This window comes from Delphinapterus leucas, chromosome 11 (assembly GCF_059928025.1).
Source record: "Delphinapterus leucas isolate spDelLeu-1000000601 "Yukka" chromosome 11, BTC_Dleu_Yukka2, whole genome shotgun sequence".
NCBI classification, from domain to species: domain Eukaryota; kingdom Metazoa; phylum Chordata; class Mammalia; order Artiodactyla; family Monodontidae; genus Delphinapterus; species Delphinapterus leucas.
In genome coordinates, this window is record NC_143139.1 from 7,414,948 (window position 1) to 7,433,960 (window position 19,013).

A 19,013-nucleotide genomic window follows, 5' to 3' on the forward strand; every position below is an offset into this window, starting at 1 on the left:
TTCAACCATGGTTGCTGTGAAAACCATACCAAGCCTATACATTCCCCAGGCTGAAGGGACTTGCAAGTAAATGTAATCCTCTTCCTTTTTCCTTTCTTTCTCAAGAGAATATGTGATTGATGGGGAGCTCCTGAGTGTGAGTTCTAGTCACAAAGCATATGTATCTTCCTCATGTACAGTTAAGAGGCAATAACAGAAATGATTTTTTTTAAGCCAAAAAAAAGCTAAATATAACCAAGTGCAATCTTAGCCAGTTGTGATAACTGAGATCAGACAGTAAGCTACCAGATTTATCAGCAGCTGTGCTACATGATATCCAGTTTTCCTTTCCCAGGCCATAGCGTCTATGTACCAAAGTAAAATTCGTCTTCAATGCTACTACTTTCTTGGGCCCAAATATTAACGGACCCTGGAGCATATAAATGAGACCTTCTGCAACTATAACAAAGCATATAAGGAATACTTATGTCCTGTAGCTAGGAACAATCAAAATGAGAATGGGTGAAAAAAGGAAAAACCCAACTTTCTGATTTCTAGTCCCTCTTCACTGAAATCACTGTTAATTCAACAAGTATATATTTATGGCATAAGGAAAATATTGAGTAGATAAAAATGAAGACATGGTCCTTACATCAAAGAGCTCACAAACCAGTGAGAATTTCAACAGCAACCCCCAAAAACAAGGGAGATCACCTTTCAGACTGAGGGGATAAGTAACGTTTCACAAAGCAGCACTTTCCAGGATGGGAAGGATTTCACCAGGCAGGTAGAGAAGGGAAGGAATTCCGGGCAGAGGGAATTGCAAGCACTCAATGCCCACGCTGCTGATGGCATCTGCAGAATGACTAGTGTGCGGGAGCAGACTGAGTGAAAGGGAAAACTGAGAGCTGAGGATGAAATGGTACTTTGGACTTTAATCTGTAAGCAAAGGAAAATTATTAAAGGTAATCAATGAGTAGGGGAGGAAAGGGCATGAGCAGGGTTTGGTTTCAGGAAGGTTATTCTGGTGTCAACACGTAAGCTGAACTAGGGCTGAGAAAGCTGGAGGCAAGCCAACTACCTAGAAGGTTATCGGAATGGAGGAAGTGAGGAGTAATAAAAGCTCACATGACAACCGTGAAGGCAGATGTCAATGTCTAAGCAAGGGGGTTGAGCTGGAAAAATTATCACCTGCATCTTCTACCCAAAAACCCCCTACAGTTTAGGCTACATGTTTATCCACGACAGTGCCTCACAACCTCAATAATGACAAGAAAGGCCATGGCTGGGGAAGCCATCCAAGCCCTTCCCTAGGAGGGCGAATGGGGGAGGTGTATCAGAATCTCTGGAGAGAGCAGTATGTTATTTTAAACTGAAAACAAAAAAAGAGAAAAAAAAAAAAAAAAGAAGTACCCATATCATTCTGATTCATCTCCTGTGACAATCACTGAATGAGAACTCCAAGATCCTTCTGGCTTCCAAAGTCTACGGCTCTCACTTTAGTTCTATCTCATGCGTTGATTCCCTTCACTTATGCTGACCACCGTTCTGGGATATGAAAGGTGGCCTAGATCACAAAGATAATTTGAAGCAAATGAAATTAACTGTACCAGCAAATAAGTAATAAATACAAATGATCTCGACAAGGAGCCTCTGTGTGTTTAGAAACATGAGGACAGAGGTCTAGCCTTAACTTCTTAAAACCTCCATTTCTTGAAAATGAGTAATAGATATAAAATGTCCTTTTATTACCTACTGGCCACCTATATTGGGTCAATTAAATAAAAAAGATAATGAAACAGGCAAATAGAAAGATAAAAGAGACACCACCTCTTTCCATATTTTTAATTACCATTATTGCACCAATACAGCATACATATGCTCTATATACATATATCTGAAACTTCATTTTCAATTCTTCAGCAATTCAAATACATAATATATTATCATCTTGAGAATACAAAGAACACAACATAGAGGAAGATTGAGAAAACAGGCTCCCAGCAGTTAGTCACTAGTGATTCTATAGGCTTTCCTTTTAGTGTTTTCTATTGGAATTTTTAAATGTCCTGTCATGGCTCTGCAAGAATAGAGCTGCCTGGAACGGGAAGCAATGAAAAAAAAAAAAAAGGACCCAAAGTTAAAAAGAGTCAAGAAGGAAATCCAAGAGAGAGAATCTATTTTGAAACTAAATATAAGGACTCCCTTCAGCCAGAGGGTACACATCCAAATAGGTGCTAAGGGAAGAAGGGAGATCCTCCCATTTCACTCTCAGAATTGCCCCTTAGCAGACAAAATAGCTGGTGCCAGTTCATCTAAGAGCGGGACCCCTTCACAGCATTGTAAAAGGAATGGTGGGCAGAGAGAGGGGAAGTGGTGGGGGGCAACTTGCGCCTGAGATACTCCTGGTGATGGGTATTGCAACCGTCGTTTGGGCAAAACCTACCACAGCTAAAGCCATGGCTCTCCAGCTTGCTTCATAAATGATGGTACATGTAATAGCAGCTTTCTGTTGAAGAGCTGGTGGACTAAAAAAATAAATGTGTATGAAAAGGAGCCAGATACCCAGGCAGCAAGGCAATGTGGGTACTGAACAAGAGTTAAGTGCTTTCAACCTCTCTGCTCTACAAATTAGGTTAAAAACTCTAAACCCTTTAACTTTAGGACAAATAATGGGGCCATTACAAAGTAACGCTGTGCTTCAAATGCAGCAACTAGATGGAGCTGCAAGAAAGTAACTGCTTCTCTAGAAAATAAGTAGGGAAACATAGTCCCTTGAACCTCCTTCACCCGAGAGACACCCGCTGATCAGAGATGCTGCACTAGTCAACAAAAGGAGAGTGGGGTGCCACCAACACAACCCTCTTGCCACAGGAGGACACATGTAAACGCACTAGAGGGTCAGGGGGCTGCACCCAGCACTGGATGTTCACTGAATAAGACAAGCCTGAGGGAGGATATATAGCAGAGACCCAGGAAACAGGTCTTTCTTCACACCTACCCCTATCAAAATTCTGAATCTGTAAACACTGTGATCAGTCTGTCCATTTTTAGAGTCTTCAGTTAATGGAAAAGGAAGTTCTGAGGGTTTTGTCTCCCCTGAAATTGCTAAACAGAGCTTCACAAAGAGGCACACAAGGGTCGTGAGATGATTCTGAAAGAAGTTAAAGAATTTAAAGATGGAGAAAATTTTACAGATGTTGGAGGTTATTTCCCCACCAAAGAGACCCTGGCCTTTAGAGCCCTGCAATAGCCACAAGTATCATAAGACTCACTATTCCCCTGCCCTGATAGTGAACAGGAGATAAGAAATACTTTCTTGGCTGTACAGCAAGGAACAACACCGGGGAGTGACACACCAGCCTGAACGCAATGGAGAAGCTATGAAAACAACCGTTCAGTAATTTTGGTTCTGGGGAGGGAAGGGGTTCCGAGCTCCCCTCACAGATTGGTGCCCTCAAGGTCATTTTGATTCTTCAAGTCTGTCCTTAACATCCTGCCAGTGCTCCTCAGAACTGGACCCAGTTGGATGGCTGTGGTGCCTGGTTTGGAACAGAGCTGCAAGACAGAACAGAGAGATAGCCAAAGGCATATTAGGATAGGGACTCCATCCTTAACAGTAAGAAATTTCTGCCCAGAATTCCTGAAACTATACTTCACAGCAACTCTACTTATTAAGGCCTGAGATATTCCACTCAAGCTTCATGCTACAGCTTTGTTATCCCACCATCCCCAGCACTCCTATACTTCCTTACCTAGAATTCCTGCTGAAGACTCTATATGACCTACAAATGCCCTGCTTTCCCAGATCAGAGACTTCATTTGACTGTACATACATCATCGATACCCTGGTTGAGAGTATGCTGGTTTCCCTATGCTAATACCTGGATGCAGTGCTAAAGTCACCCCACAAGTCATTGCTTGCAGAAACTGGAGCTGGTGCTGGTGTCGTTACAGGAGCAGGAGAATCCAAATCTAAAAGGATATCTGAATACAAGGTAAGAGAAGAAATAAGAAAAGGGGAAACATAATAAAAATTTTAGAAACAAAAACTTATGTTCACACAAAAACCTATACGTAAATGTTCACAGTGACTTTGTTTGTAACAGACAAAAACTGGAAACGACCCAGATGCTTTTCCATGGGTGATGATTAAACATACTGTGGTATATCCATACCATGGAATACTACTCAGCAGTAAATAGGAACAAACTGTTGATATATACAACTTGATGACTCTCAAGGGAATCATCCTGAGTGGGAAAGGTCAATCCCAAAGGTTATATACCATATGGTTCCATTTATGTAACATTCCTGAAGAGACAAAATTAGAGATGGAGAACGGATTAGTGACTGATTGCTGAGGGTTAGGGATCGTGGGGAGAGGCAAAGAGGTGTGGCTATAAAGGGTGACACAAGGGATCCTTGTCGTGGTGGAACTGTTCAGTATCCTGACCATGGTGGTGGATCCAGGAACCTACACATGATAAAACTGCACAGAACTACAGCCGACCCTTGAACGACATGGGTCGGAACTGCATGGGTCCACTTACGCAGGGATTTTTTTTCAATAAACACTCACTACAGTACTAGGTGATCTGTGGTTGGCTGAATCTGCAGATTCGGAACCGCAGATACGGAGGGACAACTATGAAGTTATACACAGATTTCTGACTGCATGGGGGGGGGCGCGGGTGAGCAGGGAGGAAGTGGGCAGTGCACCTGAGCCCTGCACTGTTCAAGGGTCAACTGCACACACAAATGAGAATACGTAAAAATGACAAAATCTGGACTTCCCTGGTGGCGCAGTGGTTGAGAATCCACCTGCCAATGCAGGAGACATGGGTTCGAGCCCTGGTCCGGGAAGATCCCACGTGCCGCGGAGCAACTAGGCCCGTGCACCACAACTGCTAAACCTGCACTCTAGAGCCTGCAAGCCACAACTACTGAAACCTGCGTGCCTAGAGCCCATGCTCCGCAACAAGAGAGGGCACCGCAATGAGAAGCCCACACACTGCAATGAGGAGTGGCCCCTGCTCGCCGCAACTGGAGAAAGCCCGTGCACAGCGACAAAGACCCAATGCAGCCAAAAAAAAACAGACGAAATCTAAGTAAGATGAGGAGATGGTCTCAATGTCAATTTTGCAAAATGTTGAGGGTAACTGGGTAAAGGGTATGTGGGATTTCTTTGTATTATTTTTTACAACTGCATGTGAATCTACAATTATCAAATTAATTTTAAAAAATAAAAATAAATAAACCTTAGATACTATCCTCAGTGCCTTCTGGCAACACTTACCAAAAGAAGTAGCCTGTAACCACTTTTACCTCAAAAATTCCAGAAGGAGATGGTTTGCTCTTAGCAATCAATTACAAATGATTAATGATATAATTTAAAACTTAAATTATATTAAATTATAATTAACTAATTAATGATATAACTTAAAACTCCCAGATTCTAATACTAGGTTCTCTAATCTTAGGAAAATTCCTTCCCAAGTTCTAATTTGTCATCCTTTAAATGGAAGTAACTATATCTATTCTTTTTTCCCACCAGACAGTAAAGAAAAACGAAAATGTACTCATAAACACAGATGTCGTCTCATTTCCTCTCATGGCCCTTGTGAAGAAATGGAACGGATTAAGAAGTGACATTCACTGAATGGCTACTATATTCCAAGAACTGGGCTAGGTGCCACCACATCATTTCACCCTCACAGTCTTGGGGTAGTTTTACATCTCCATTTTACAGGTAAGGATACTGAGACTCAAAGAAATTAAATAATGTTACCCAACACATTCAGATAAAAAGTAGCAGAGCCATGACCAAAATCTTGTCCCATCTGACTCTCAGGCCCACTAGCATCTCTCTCACAAAGGTACAATGAAGGAAACAGTCTTCTCAATATCTACTCATTTTCGGCCAAAGAACCACCCAGGACCATGACTCTCAGCTCACTAAAAAGCTTCAGTGCCTTGCTAGAGGTTTCCAGAATCACCTTGTCAGTGTCAAGTGCCATTTAACAACAAAACCATCGACACTCTCCTTGGCAAATAGGAGTTAAACCCTAAGTTAAACTCTAAGATATGATTTCTCAAGGTTAAAGTGCTAGAGACAGTTACCTGCATCAGTACCTCCATGACTGGATTTTGGTACGGGCGGTGGAGTGACATGATTGCTGATGGCAACTGAGGAGGACGGTGGGGGAATTGTGACTCTGCCTCCAGGCGGGGGTGGGAGTAAGCTTAGGCCCCCAGCCGCTGTAGTCTTGGGCCTAGAAGCACCTCCTTTCTTGGTTGTGATGTTCTACAAAAGAAAAAAAAGCAGCAGAGTGAGAGAAAGAAAAAGAATAAGTCACAGGCTTATGGAAATACAAGGAGGGGTGGGGGGAACCATACTCACCCCAATACTCAACTTGATGGTCTGCCCCTCCTTGAAGCCCAGATCCAACTTGGGACGATTATCCATTTCCTGAGATTCTTTGGAAATCTCAGATTCCTGCTTTACCCACCTTCAGTAAAAGAGTAAGTTATTTTAATTGGGATTCCCTGAAAGCGGAGTCTGACACACAAATTTGAGTGTAGCTAATTTATGTGAAACATGATTCCAGAAAGTAGAGTAAGGGAACATGAGATGTGAGAAAGGAAAGGAAGAAAAGCCAAGAGAGGGCAACTGGGGTTCAATACCGCTGAGGAATCATTCAAAATGCATATTAAACTTGTCCCTCCAAAAGAGGGCACTCAGCCACCAATTCCCATCCCCCACGGTTGAGGGCGGCCCCTGAGGGGGTGTTAATTCCTCAGTCCTTCCAGGTTGCCCCCCTTGCTAACTGGGTGGCCTTCCACAATTTCAGGAAGTCCTAAGGCAGAAAAGCCTGCCCTTGAGGTAGGAAGCCGACAGTGTGCATGGTGCTGTCTACCACAGCTGAGCCAAAATCGAATGGGCTGAAGAAATACTGCAACAGGCACAAAACATGTCAGCTACATGGAGTAACAACACTGGCACATAACTCCCCACATAGCTCACAGACAGCCCTGCTGCTACTGTTATGCCTCCCTCAGCCACCTAAAAGCAAGGGCAAATTCCCCAGAGGCATAAACAAAAGCCCCATCTCAAACCACTGTACAAGGGATTAAAAACATATCCTAGCTATAAGGAAAGGATAGAATAGATACAAATATAATGTAAGAAAACAGGGTGAATGGGAAGATTTATATTCACGTGAACTAGTTTACCAAGTAAAGAAACCAGGAGGTAAAAGAGATAGTGCCCACTCAACTGAGGAGCAGTATTCCCCAAACATTTAACCTGGTAAATAAAGACAAGCTTCACTCACTTGAAGTGATCTTGCAAAGAGACATTAAAGTCAAAGGCATCACCCCGATCTGAGAAGCCAATGCCAATGAAAGCACTACGCCCTGTGAAAAAGACAGGAATCTTCAGAACAGGAAGTATCCCTTAGCGCAAACTCTATCCAATGAAAATATCAATGTAATATTTACCCTAACTAGATAACATCTGTGAATGTGAAATATTTTCTCCTGGACCAGGGATCGGCAAACTGCACGCAGCCCATGGGCCAAATGCTGCCAGAGCTTGTTCCTGTAAATAAAGCTTCACTGGAACAAAGGCACACCAGTTTGTTTACATACCACCCATGGCAGCGTTCACATTACATCAACAGAACTGAGTAGTTGCAAGAGATCATTTGGCCCACAAAACCTAAAATATTTATTATCTGTGTATTTACAGAAAAAATTTGCCAGCCTCTGATTGGAGAAAAGATGATTGCCATAAACACAGATGATGTAAGACAGTCCCACAAAAAACCACCACAACAATGAACAGGCAGTATGTGTCAATTCTTTGGTTAGATAAACATTTTGATTTATTTACGTCTACTTTTAATAACCACATCTTGAAACTTGTGCTCATATCTATTACAAACATGTTAATCCTTCTCCTTTAGCAACTAGAGTTAACTCTGGACAAAGGGGAGGAAAAATTTAGTAAACTGAAGTAAGATAAATGCATTGGGGCACACTTCTGTTGAAGTGCATTAACTATTTTCCTAATCTCAACCCATTCAAAATCCCTGATCCCTTACCAGTACCATCCTGGATCCGGATTACAAAGTAGCGGCTGGAATCTGTCACTGTCTCCACAGCAATACCAGGATATTGTTCTACTGGTGCTTGAGCAAAGAGCTCCCCTGACAGGTAAGGAAAAGACTTCTTTGAGCAAAGGAAGCAAAATTTAAAACTCAGTTAACAGGTATTTCCACGCCAGTCCCCAATTTGAAGGTATTTATAAAAGAACACCAAACCAATATCCTTAACATGTTAGAGAGTCACCAGCACAGATTACCTGAAACTTTATCCTCAAGTTTGATATAAGCAATCTTCCCTTTTGAAGTGATTCGGAGACGACCAGTCCAATCAGGTTGATCTAATTTCCAGTCAGATGCCCTAGGATAGGAAAATGGAGAAGCCTCAGGCCTCGGGTCCACGTCTTTAATACACTAAAAACCTACGCAGAATCATTTGCCATATTTCTATTTCCCTCTTCTGAATTGCTTACTCTTTCTATGTATTAAATAATCAAAAGACTAACTCATGATTCTGTCTATACAGATGCCTCATGTTACACACAGTCCAAAGCAAATAGAAGAAATGTTACTACTTAAGTCCAAAAAGCATCAATAAAAGTATAAAGTACAAAAAAAAAGCAATTTAAAAATTTATCACAATGACACTATTTTATATAGTACCGTAGATGGTATTTTATATAACAGTGTTTTGCTGATCAGGGAACAACAAGGTCTACTAAGTGAAATATATTAGGTACAGAAGCCTCCCAAATCCCTAAACATATTACCTTTCACTGACTTCAACCAATATTTACAGAGTGTATATTAAGTTGCAGGTACTGTTCTAGGTACTTGGGATACAAGAGGGAACCAAATTTAAAGCCGTCATGAAGCTTTCATTCTAACAGAAGATAGATAATAAAAAAGAAGCAATAAATAAGTAAAATAATTAACATCTCAGAAGGTGATAACTGCTACGGTAAAAAGAAAATGCAGGGCTTCCCTTGTGGCGCAGTGGTTGAGAGTTCGCCTGCCGATGCAGGGGACACGGGTTCGTGCCCCGGTCCGGGAGGATCCCACATGACGTGGAGCGGCTGGGCCCGTGAGCCATGGCCGCTGAGCCTGTGCGTCCGGAGCCTGTGCTCCGCAACAGGAGAGGCCACAACAGTGAGAGGCCCGCGTACCGCAAAAAAAAAAAAAGAAAATGCAGAGGCAGAAAAGGGAGATTGGGAGGGTCCTGGGAGAATGAACAGGTTGCAGCATTCAAAAGGGTGGTCAAGGTTAATAAGGCAGGCCTTATTAACAAGGTGAAATGCGAGCAAAGATGTGAAAGAAGGGACTTCCCTGGTGGCGCAGTGGTTGAGAGTCCGCCTGTCAATGCAGGGGACATGGGTTCGTGCCCCGGTCCGGGAAGATCCCACATGCCGCGAAGCGGCTGGGCCCGTGAGCCATGGCCGCTGAGCCTGCACGTCCGGAGCCTGTGCTCCGCAATGGGAGAGGTCACAGCAGTGAGAGGCCCGCGTACGGCAAAAAAAAAAAATAAAAAGAAGAGGTGTGACATGATCCATGATCTCCCTTTTAATTTAAAAGGACTACTTTGCCATCATAGCAGAGATGCAGCAATATGAACACTGAAGCAGGGGGATTAGTTAAGAGACTACTGTGCTAATCTAGGAGAGTCACAATGGTGACTAGGAAGAGAAAGGAGCAGAAGTGGCTAGACTGCGGATATACTTAAAGTAAGGCAGCAGGATTTTCTAATGGAATGGATTTGAGGTAGAAGAGAAAGACAGACATCAAAGATAAAATCAAGGATGCCTCCAAGGTTTTTAGCCTGAACAGAGGAATTGCCAATAACTGAGATGAGGAAGGCTACAAGTAGAGCAAGTCTGGGAAGAAAGATCAGGAGTTCAGTTTTGGCTATGCTGAGTCTGAGATGTCTTACAGATTTTCAAGAGGAGATACAGAGTATGCGTTTGAATATATGAATCTGGACTTCAGGAAGGACATGTGGATTAGAGATACAATGTCCATGGAAACAGTACAAACACTGAATCCTTATGATCTGTGTTATAAATGAATCTGAATGAAATCTAAGATATTATTTGAACATGAAACAATTTTACAAAACATTGTATTTGTGAGTTTGTTTTGCCAGCAGTGTGGAAAAGGGAGGGCAAATAAAAGTTATTAATAACTCATCCCTAAAAAACAATAAAATAAAATAACTCATCCCTTGGGAACCTAAAGACTAATACTTGCAGGTTAGGAAGGTAACAATAAAGTATATCTGAATTAAAATAATTTTCACAAGATGGTAAGCAAATGGTGGAAAGGAAGAAATGAAAATTTAAATTAGGACAAGTTCTGAATAGGATTTACAAGATAAAATCTTTGTCGTGCCCTTCTCTCTTGATGTCCCGCCTCAAAGACCCTCAAGTACCTGAATCTGATCCAGATTAGAGCAAGCTCTAGAGGTCCTTGTCTATGAAATTTTTTTAATGAGTCATTACTTATTCCACTATACCGCCATGAGCTAGACATAGTGTAAATGGGCTACTGAAAACATTAGGAACAAGCCTACGAGACAAGCTTCTTTGGACAGGTTCCTAGGCTTATTTGTGTGTCTGGTGGCCAATATTTAACAAATCCTCAGTAAATGAATGGATACTCATGGCAGCAGTATCCCTCAGCCCTGAGCCTTACCTCCTCTCCCACTCCCCTGACCTAGCCTGAGGAACTCTTGGTTTTACTGATCTTCTAAACCAACCTCACAAATTTTCATCTACCTTGGCAATAAATCTTATAGCAGCCATATGGAATAGGCATGAAAAGTCTACCACCTCTCTCTAAGTGAAGAAATAGAAAATAACACACTAAGTAACAATCCCTAACTTCAAAGTCCAGCATTCTTTTCATTACATTAAACCACACTATAGGGTTTAATACTGATTTAGCTGAGGAGGAGGGTAATGATGAATTTTAAAAAGCTTTATAGCTTGGGAAACCATTTTCTAATCATTTATAAGTTTTGCATCAACCTAAATTCCATGAGTCTGGTCAGTGCAAGTCTGGGAAGTAACAGCTTATGCTAGGTGAATCAAAGTCAATCATTCCCTCTCATCTTACTAGTCACTAAAAGAAAGCATTTCTCCTGCTTCCTACAAAGTCCAGTTTTTCCTTTAATGGCAGCCTGGAGAACAAATCATGCTTATAATGTAAAATGGACACAGACAAAAAGGGAGAAAAGTAATATTTATCAAGCACCTGTTCCAGGCATTATGCCCATTCTTGTGAAAATTGAGAGGATCTCACAAAGTAAGTAATATTATATCCATTTCTATAGATGAGGAAACTAAAGCTCAAAAGAGTTAAGTGACTTGCCAAAGGTAACACAGCAAATAAATGAGAATCACAATTCAAACTCAGTTCTGCTCTCTTCACTGACTAAGAATGGTTGATGTAAAAAGCCTCTTGTAGGATAAGATGTCAATAATAAGCATGGAAAACACAGAATGACAACAAGAAAAAGGGTAAAAGAGGAAAATTAAGAAATTGCTTTGATGGCTCAATGCAGTTAATTGACATAAGGATAAAGGATAAACCAGAAGCGAAGACAGAGAAAGCAGACGGGTGAGAGAAGCTTCAAGCTTTTAAAAAGCTTGCAGTAGAAGAAAAAGAACAGAACCTCACTTCAACGTGTATCATATCCTTTAGGAAGTCTCAACGCATAAAGTTGGAGGTCATGAGCTATTTTACCTTATTTCACAGTTCAATCAATGCTAATTTAAGTGTAATCTACTAATTTCTTTCAGTCAACATTTACAGAGTCTCCACTATGTACCAGAAACTGTGCTAGACCCTAGGAATATAAAGTTTAAAAAGACCTCAAGTTGTTCACAGTCTCGTCTGGAGAACTGGGAGACCAATCAATCAATGAGAATGCAGGAGGAAGAGCTCTGTGATAGAGACAAGCTCAGGTGCTATGGAAGCACCAAGAGCACACCTAAGCCAGAATGGAGGGTCAAGGAGGGCTCACCAAAGAAGGAGAGTTCTCAACTGACGCACACATATTAGCACCTGTGACTACCATCAAAAAGCATGTAGAGTCTTATTCATGGTCAATTTGGGGTCTGATTGAAAGCTTGAAATTACCAAAAGGTACAACCCACAGGGTCTAGTGCACAGGTCAGCAAGCAGAAAGATACTGATTCATGATGAATGAACCTCTGATAAGGAGGCAAAACACTGGACACAGGGAGAGGATAACTTTTCAGCCGAGGTAATAAGAAATGCCAAGAGGAAAATCATGATGGTGATGTGAGTCAGAGAGAGAAATCAAAACAGTATCTCATGTTTATATACTGCTTTACTGTTTTCCTAAATTCTTTTTAGGAAATTTATCTTAAATTCTTTTTCACATTTATTATATGATTTCATTTAACCCTCTAAAAACTTCTACAAGGTACGTAGCTAGAGCAGGTTTTATTACCACCTTTTTTTTTTTTTTCTATTTTACAGATGAGAAAACTGAGGCTTGGAGAGGCTAAGAGATTTTTCTCAAATCATACAGCTATAAAATTGCGAGGGCTCACACTCATATTTTTTAACATGCAACCCAGTGAGTTACATGTGAACTCTTTGGACTACATGACTTCCTACAGCATACTCAGACCCTCCCAGTCATTGGATTACAAGGTGGTTAGTCAGCCCTCCAGTGAAAATGCTGCGTTAACTCTGGAAGTAAAAGCTATAGGCGAAGTGGAGAGAAAGGGGTAGGGAAGGAAGACTGAAAATACTATAGTAGCACCAAGAAAACACCGAAAAGAGACAGAGTGGACAACCATTGGAAAACTTACGATCATAACCTTTGCCCACTGGCAAAAGACCGGAAAGGAAAAACCATATGGTGGATTATAAGATTTGGTGACAAGATTTAGCACAAAAGACAAATTAGCTCATCCAGAGAGGGGCCAACGACACAATGATTACCCACAAACACGCACGAGGTATTGGAAATGGGGGGCGGGGACAGACAGCGAGGGGAAGATGAGGGTGACAAGCTAAAGGACGCAGGGAAGAGCGAAGGAAAGGTGACTGGCGATGGAGCAGACACGACTGGAAACGGATGAAGAGCAGAGGGGTAACCCAGAGGGATCCGGGGGAGGAGGGGTGGAAGGATGCAGGATGGTCATTTTTTTAAGCGGCGGAAACAAGGATGACAGCAGTCCAGAGTGGGGGAAGAGCAGGAGGACAGAGTGACAACAACCCAGGTGGGGAGCCTAGCAAGGTGACAACCCAGAGGTGGCAGTGGCAGGGACGGGCAGCGTGCTACTGAGGAGCAAAGTGTCAGCCCCAACCGGGTACGCGCGTGCCGCAGTACCTCGGGGTTAGTACCTGTAACCGCGGTTGGAGGCCCGGGGCGGAATCCGGTAGACGCTGACGTCGGGCTTCACACACAGAACTGACTCGTACTCCAACTCCGCCGCCATCTTGGCTCTGCTCACCGCCCAGCTGGGGGCGCGGCGTGAGCACGGGGGCGGAACGTGGAGGCGGGGAATCGCGTTACGCAGCAACTTCCGTTTACGCTACTTCCGCGAGAGTTCCACGGGGTTCCAGAGATTAACCTCCGGTGCCGCGGGTCCGGGAAGCCATGTTGAAACCTGGAAACGGTGAGTTTGCGCGACTCACCATCTTGGGTAAGGGCAAGGGTGGCCTCCAAGTGAGTGATTCCCGTTAAGGAGCTCTCCGTCCCCGAGAAGCGAGGAGGGAAAGCGCCATCTTGCTCCGGGCAAGGGCCCGCAGTGCTCTGGGAGGGTGCCGGCCTTCGTGAATTTGGGCGAGTTTCTTTCTTCCAAGAGTCACTTTAAGACGTGTCTTAGAAACCGTAGTTTCCAAGCAGAAAAGGGGAATCCGCCCGTCGGTATTCCCAAATTGGGTACCTACAAAAACTGTATGACCCAGGCGTAGACAGACGTGGTGGATTTTAACCTTCCAGAGTCCAAACTTCAAAAATGGCCACCCAGCCTGATCCATTGCTTTATAACACCTTTTTATCTCAGTTTCGAGAACGGCACCTGTTGAAATAGTCTGCCACACTTTCAGTGTGCATTCTGGTTATCTTTTTGGAAATTTTGCGCGTGTTAAACTGTAAATGGGATCAAGTCATTCCTGACCCATTGGGAAAGCACCATGAACTATTTAATAGCCAATATTTGCTCCCAGTCTTATTATAATGATCGATTCTACTGTCTCCATAAACACATGCCTCGTACACTCCAAAGGTAAACTTGCCACCATTCCATCACTTAATTGATTTAAGTAGCACAGACAGCAAATGGAAAACCGAGATACCAACTCAAGGCTGTCTGACTACAACAGCGGTGATCTTCACCACTTCATTATGTTGACTGGTTGGAAACCTGTCTCTAATTTGTCTACCCTGCGTAGCAAAGTGATATCTTAAAATTCAAAGAGAATCATAATATCTAGCCCTTATGAGGAGGTGGGGAATCGTACACTGTGAGCAGGAAGGTAATTTGGTACAGCATTTCTGAAGGTAAATTTAGAATTGATCAGAATATTGTAGGTAACCTTCAATGTAGCAAATCCACTAATAGCTATTTTAGAGAAGTTTTTAATGTGTGCAAAAAGGTATGTACAATAATGTTTATTACAGCATTGTTTGTAATAGTGAAAAATGGAAACAACGTGAATGTCTTATCAACAGAAAATGGGTAATCGCATACATTACTATAGGATGTTTTGAGGTGTGTGTGTGTATAATATATATAGTAAATAAATAAGTATAGGTATATAGATATTAAGGCCATAAAAGAGATCCAAGATTTTTTTTTAAAGCAGACATTCACTTAAAATTTCAGTAATCCTCAACTACTTAAGGTTTCCTGAGTTGTCCATGTTCTTCATATTCTTCATACCTTTGCATGCATTAAACCTTCTGTCTTAAACACTCTCCCCTAGCTTGTTAATTTGGCAAACGAATATGGTCACATATCAGCTCAAATTGTACCTCCTCCTGTGACTTTGCCAGGTCTTTTAGATGAACTTTCTCTAATGCTTCCACTTGCTTCTGTTATACCTTTTCATTGTATCTAACGTGTTATTATTCTTCAGATATCTCCCACTAAACCATCTGCTCTATAAAGGCAAGAACTTTGCTTTTTCAGCACCCAGCACATTGCCCTTCACATAGTAGGCAGTAATAATTGTTGAATAATAAAAGATTTCTGCTTAAGTCCAATCATTTAACTTATTAACTTGGCCATTTCCCCAAATCCCCCAATATAAGGACCCTACATATACTTTGCAAAAAATTCAGAGAATATGAAATTATAAAATGAAACATGAACTTCCACATCTCTATATTATTAACAACTTTATGCCAACAAATTTAATAACTTAAATGGTAATAGATGTACACAATTTACCAAAAATAATTCAAGAAGAGATAGAAAATTTGAATAGCCTTGTACCTGTTAAAGAATTTGAATTTATAACTAAAAACCTTCCCACAAAAAAACAAACCTCCATGCCCAAAATGTTTCATCATTGATCAAACATTTTAGGAAGAAATAATGTAAATCCCATACAAATGCTCTTTAAAAAAGGAAGAGATAAGACACTTTCCAACTAATTTTTTTTTTTTTTTTTTGAGGTACGCGGGCCTCTCACTGTTGTGGCCTCTCCCGTTGCAGAGCACAGGCTACGGACGCGCAGGCTCAGCGGCCATGGCTCACGGGCCCAGCCGCTCCACGGCATGTGGGATCTTCCCGGACCGGGGCACGAACCCGTGTTCCCCGCATCGGCAGGCGGACTCTCAACCACTGCGCCACCAGGGAAGCCCCTCCAACTAATTTTCATAAGACAATATTACCTTGATACCAAAACCAGAAAAAGATGTTACAAGAAATAAATATATATATGAAACTACAATGAGATAACACAACACACCTAATATAATGGCTTAAAAGAAAACTTGACGACAGCAAAAAGTGCTGGCAAGAATATGGAGCAAAAATACAGAGCAACTTTCATACATTGGTAGTGGGGAATTAACATGGCACAACGATTTTGGAGAACATAGTTTTGTATTTTCTTAAAAGTTAAATATATCATTTATCACATGACCCAGCATTTTACTCTGAAATATTTACCCAAAAGAAACTAAAACATATGTTCACAAAAAGACATATATGCAAATATTTACAGCAGTTTTTTTTACAGTGGTCAAAAACTAGAAACAACACTAAATGTCTATCAGCAGGTGAATGGGTAAACAAATTGTGGTGCATCCCTGTAATACTGTCATATTGACATACAATAGTAATAAAATAAATAGAATAGCAATAAAGAGGATCAAATACTAACACTCAGGGGTAGCAATTTTAAAAATTGAACTACTGACACCCACAATGACATGGATAGATCGCAAAAACATTATACTGAAAAACAACAACAACAAAAAGCCAGGCCCAAAAGAGCACATACTGTATGACTCCATTTATATGAAATTCTTAAAAAGACTGATCTACAGGGCTTCTCTGGTGGTGCAGTAGTTAAGAATTCACTGCAGCATTGTTTATCATTTATAACAGTGAGACATTGGAAATACATGTCCATCATTAGGACAAATCAGTTGTGCTGTATTCATTCAACAGGATGGTGTAAATAGTGAACATGAATGAACTACTTGCTATGGACAACATGGATAGATCACAAAAACTTAATTTTAGGAGAAGAAAAAAGTAAGTTTAACAAAAGATAAAACAAAATTGCCCATTTGGACAATGTTTAAAAACAGACAAATCTAAAACTGTATTGTTTGGGGGTAGCCAGTTAAATGGCAAAGCCATATTTAAAATGTAAGGAAATGATAAATACAAAATTCCCAGTTGTGGATTCTTGGGAGGCGGGGTTCAGGAAGGTGATTAGGGCGGGCACAGGAGGTGCTCCAGAGATACGGGTAGCATTCTACTTCTAAAACTGGATGGTAAGCTCATGGTAGTCATTTTATTATTATTTAAAATGTACATGTTTATTATAGACACTCTTTCAAATGGATTATATACCTCACAATAAAATTTAACAGGTGCTGTGTGAATCAACTAAGTTTTTAGTTATTGATTTCAACAATAAACATTTTGTATAACAATAATTATAATAATATTACCTGATATTTACATAGCAGCTTTAAGATTACAAAGCGTTTTCATATACACTATCTCATTCATTTTTCAGAACAGTCTTGCCCATAGGTAGCATTATCCCCATTTTCATTAAAAAAAATTGCTGAGATACAGAAAGTTCATTGACTTGCTCATCCAATATTTAAGTGTCAGGAGAGAAATCCTTACATTTCTGATACAAACATAACAGCTGCTTATACCTTATATTTAAATGTTTGCGTGAATAATTAGTATTCCTGTGCCTATTGTTGAATTATAGTAAAGAGTAGCATTTATTAAGTACTGAGTACTGTTCTGCATGCTTGTGTGCATTATATTATTAATCCTAACAACAGATATGTACTATTATTATCCTGCTGTGAAATTAAGTAATTATTGTCCACAGTCACAAGTGACAGACATAGATATGTGTCTCCAGGCCCGGGTCCTTAACCAATATGCAATTCTGCCCTTACAGCTCTATCCAGTGAATGGACAGAAGATACAACTTTTGAGCTTCCCTGGTGGCACAGTGATTGAGAGTCTGCCTGCCGATGCAGGGGACACGGGTTCGTGCCCCGGTCTGGGAAGATCCCACATGCCGCGGAGCGGCTGGGCCCGTGAGCCATGGCCGCTGAGCCTGCGCATCCGGAGCCTGTGCTCCACAACGGGAGAGGCCACAACAGTGAGAGACCCGTGTACCAAAAAAAAAAAAGAATATACAACTTTTAGCAAGTACAGTAGATCCTCCTCATTCATGGACTCCAATATCTGTGAATTTGCCTATTTGCTTAAATTTATTTGTAACCCCCAAATCAACATTCACAGTCACTCCCTAACATGCACAGGTGGCAAAAAAATTTGAGTCACTAGACAAGTACATCATCAGCTGAGGTCAATCCAGGTGGCGCTCTGCCTTCTTGTTTCAACTCTCTTATTGTAAACAAGGATCCTTTACACAGCCTATCTAGTGCCAAGTTTTTCGCATTTTCATACTTTTTGTTGGTGATTTTGCTGTTCAAAATGACTGCTAAGCATAGCACTGGAGTGCTATATAGTGTCCATAAGCACAAGAAGGCTGAGATATATATGTGTTAGTTCATCTTGTTTGGGCATGAATTATAGTGCTGTTGGCAGAGAGGTCAATGTTAATGAATCAACAATATAAAATAAGGTTTCCCAGGACGACCTTCAAGATGGCGGAGGAGTAAGAAGTGGAGATCACCTTCCTCCCCACAAATACATCAAAAATACATCTACAAAAAAAAAAAAAAAAAGAAATACATCTACATGTGGAACAGCTCCTACAGAACACCCACTGAACACTGGCAGAAGACCTCAGACCTCCTAAAAGGCAAGAAACTCCCCACATACCTGGGTAGGGCAAAAGAAAAAAGAAAAAACAGAGAAAAAGAATAGGGATGGGACCTGGACCTCTGGGAGGGAGCTGTGAAAGAGGAAAAGTTTCCACACACTAGGAAGCCCCTCAACTGGCAGAGACGGTGGGGTGGGGGGCAAGCTTCAGAGCCATGGAGGAGATCGCAGCAACAAGGGTGCAGAGGGCAAAAAAATTTGATCATTTGACCAAAATGCAGTGACCAGAGGCTGGCAGAACTCAACCCCATACATCCCCTAGCAGCAGTGGTCCAGTGTCTGCTAATTCAGTGTTCCTGGTGACATTATAGAACATAACTTCCACGAACATGGAGACAGTAGACCAGATTAACATTCACAGGGCAGCATGGTGGCTAAGAGC

The 19,013-nt window shown here is 41.5% G+C and overlaps 1 protein-coding gene and 1 long non-coding RNA gene across 3 annotated transcripts; one reads left to right on the top strand and one right to left on the bottom strand.

The window, feature by feature from the left end:
- Positions 1 to 1,809: 1,809 nt before the first annotated feature.
- Positions 1,810 to 13,594, bottom strand: NECAP1 (NECAP endocytosis associated 1). Of its 2 annotated transcripts, XM_022577497.3 has the most exons (8): positions 13,467 to 13,592; positions 8,348 to 8,448; positions 8,088 to 8,192; positions 7,317 to 7,398; positions 6,383 to 6,491; positions 6,103 to 6,286; positions 3,864 to 3,966; positions 1,810 to 3,537 (listed from the first exon to the last, which is right to left on the bottom strand). In XM_022577497.3, the coding sequence occupies exons 1-8, from the start codon at positions 13,559 to 13,561 to the stop codon at positions 3,489 to 3,491; spliced, it is 828 nt and encodes a 275-aa protein (XP_022433205.1). In that variant the 5' UTR covers positions 13,562 to 13,592; the 3' UTR covers positions 1,810 to 3,488. The 2 variants fall into 2 exon arrangements, with proteins under 2 accessions (XP_022433205.1, XP_089776372.1); XM_089920246.1 differs by lacking the exon at positions 7,317 to 7,398 and having other exon boundaries at positions 8,088 to 8,214; positions 13,467 to 13,594.
- On the top strand, positions 12,732 to 18,538 carry LOC149747943 (uncharacterized). The gene is made up of 2 exons (XR_016394867.1): positions 12,732 to 13,741; positions 15,748 to 18,538. It is a non-coding gene; the product is annotated as an uncharacterized LOC149747943 (long non-coding RNA).
- Positions 18,539 to 19,013: the final 475 nt, after the last annotated feature.

Coding starts and splice junctions, on each gene's coding strand:
- NECAP1 (XM_022577497.3), bottom strand. CDS start 13,561: ATGGCGGCGGAGTTGGAGTACGAGTCAGTTCTGTGTGTGAAGCCCGAC. Junction 8,449..13,466: donor GCCTCCAACCGCGGTTACAG/GTACTAACCCCG, acceptor TTCCTATCCTAG/GGCATCTGACTGGAAATTAG. Junction 7,399..8,087: donor CCGGATCCAGGATGGTACTG/GTAAGGGATCAG, acceptor TCTTTTTCACAG/GGCGTAGTGCTTTCATTGGC.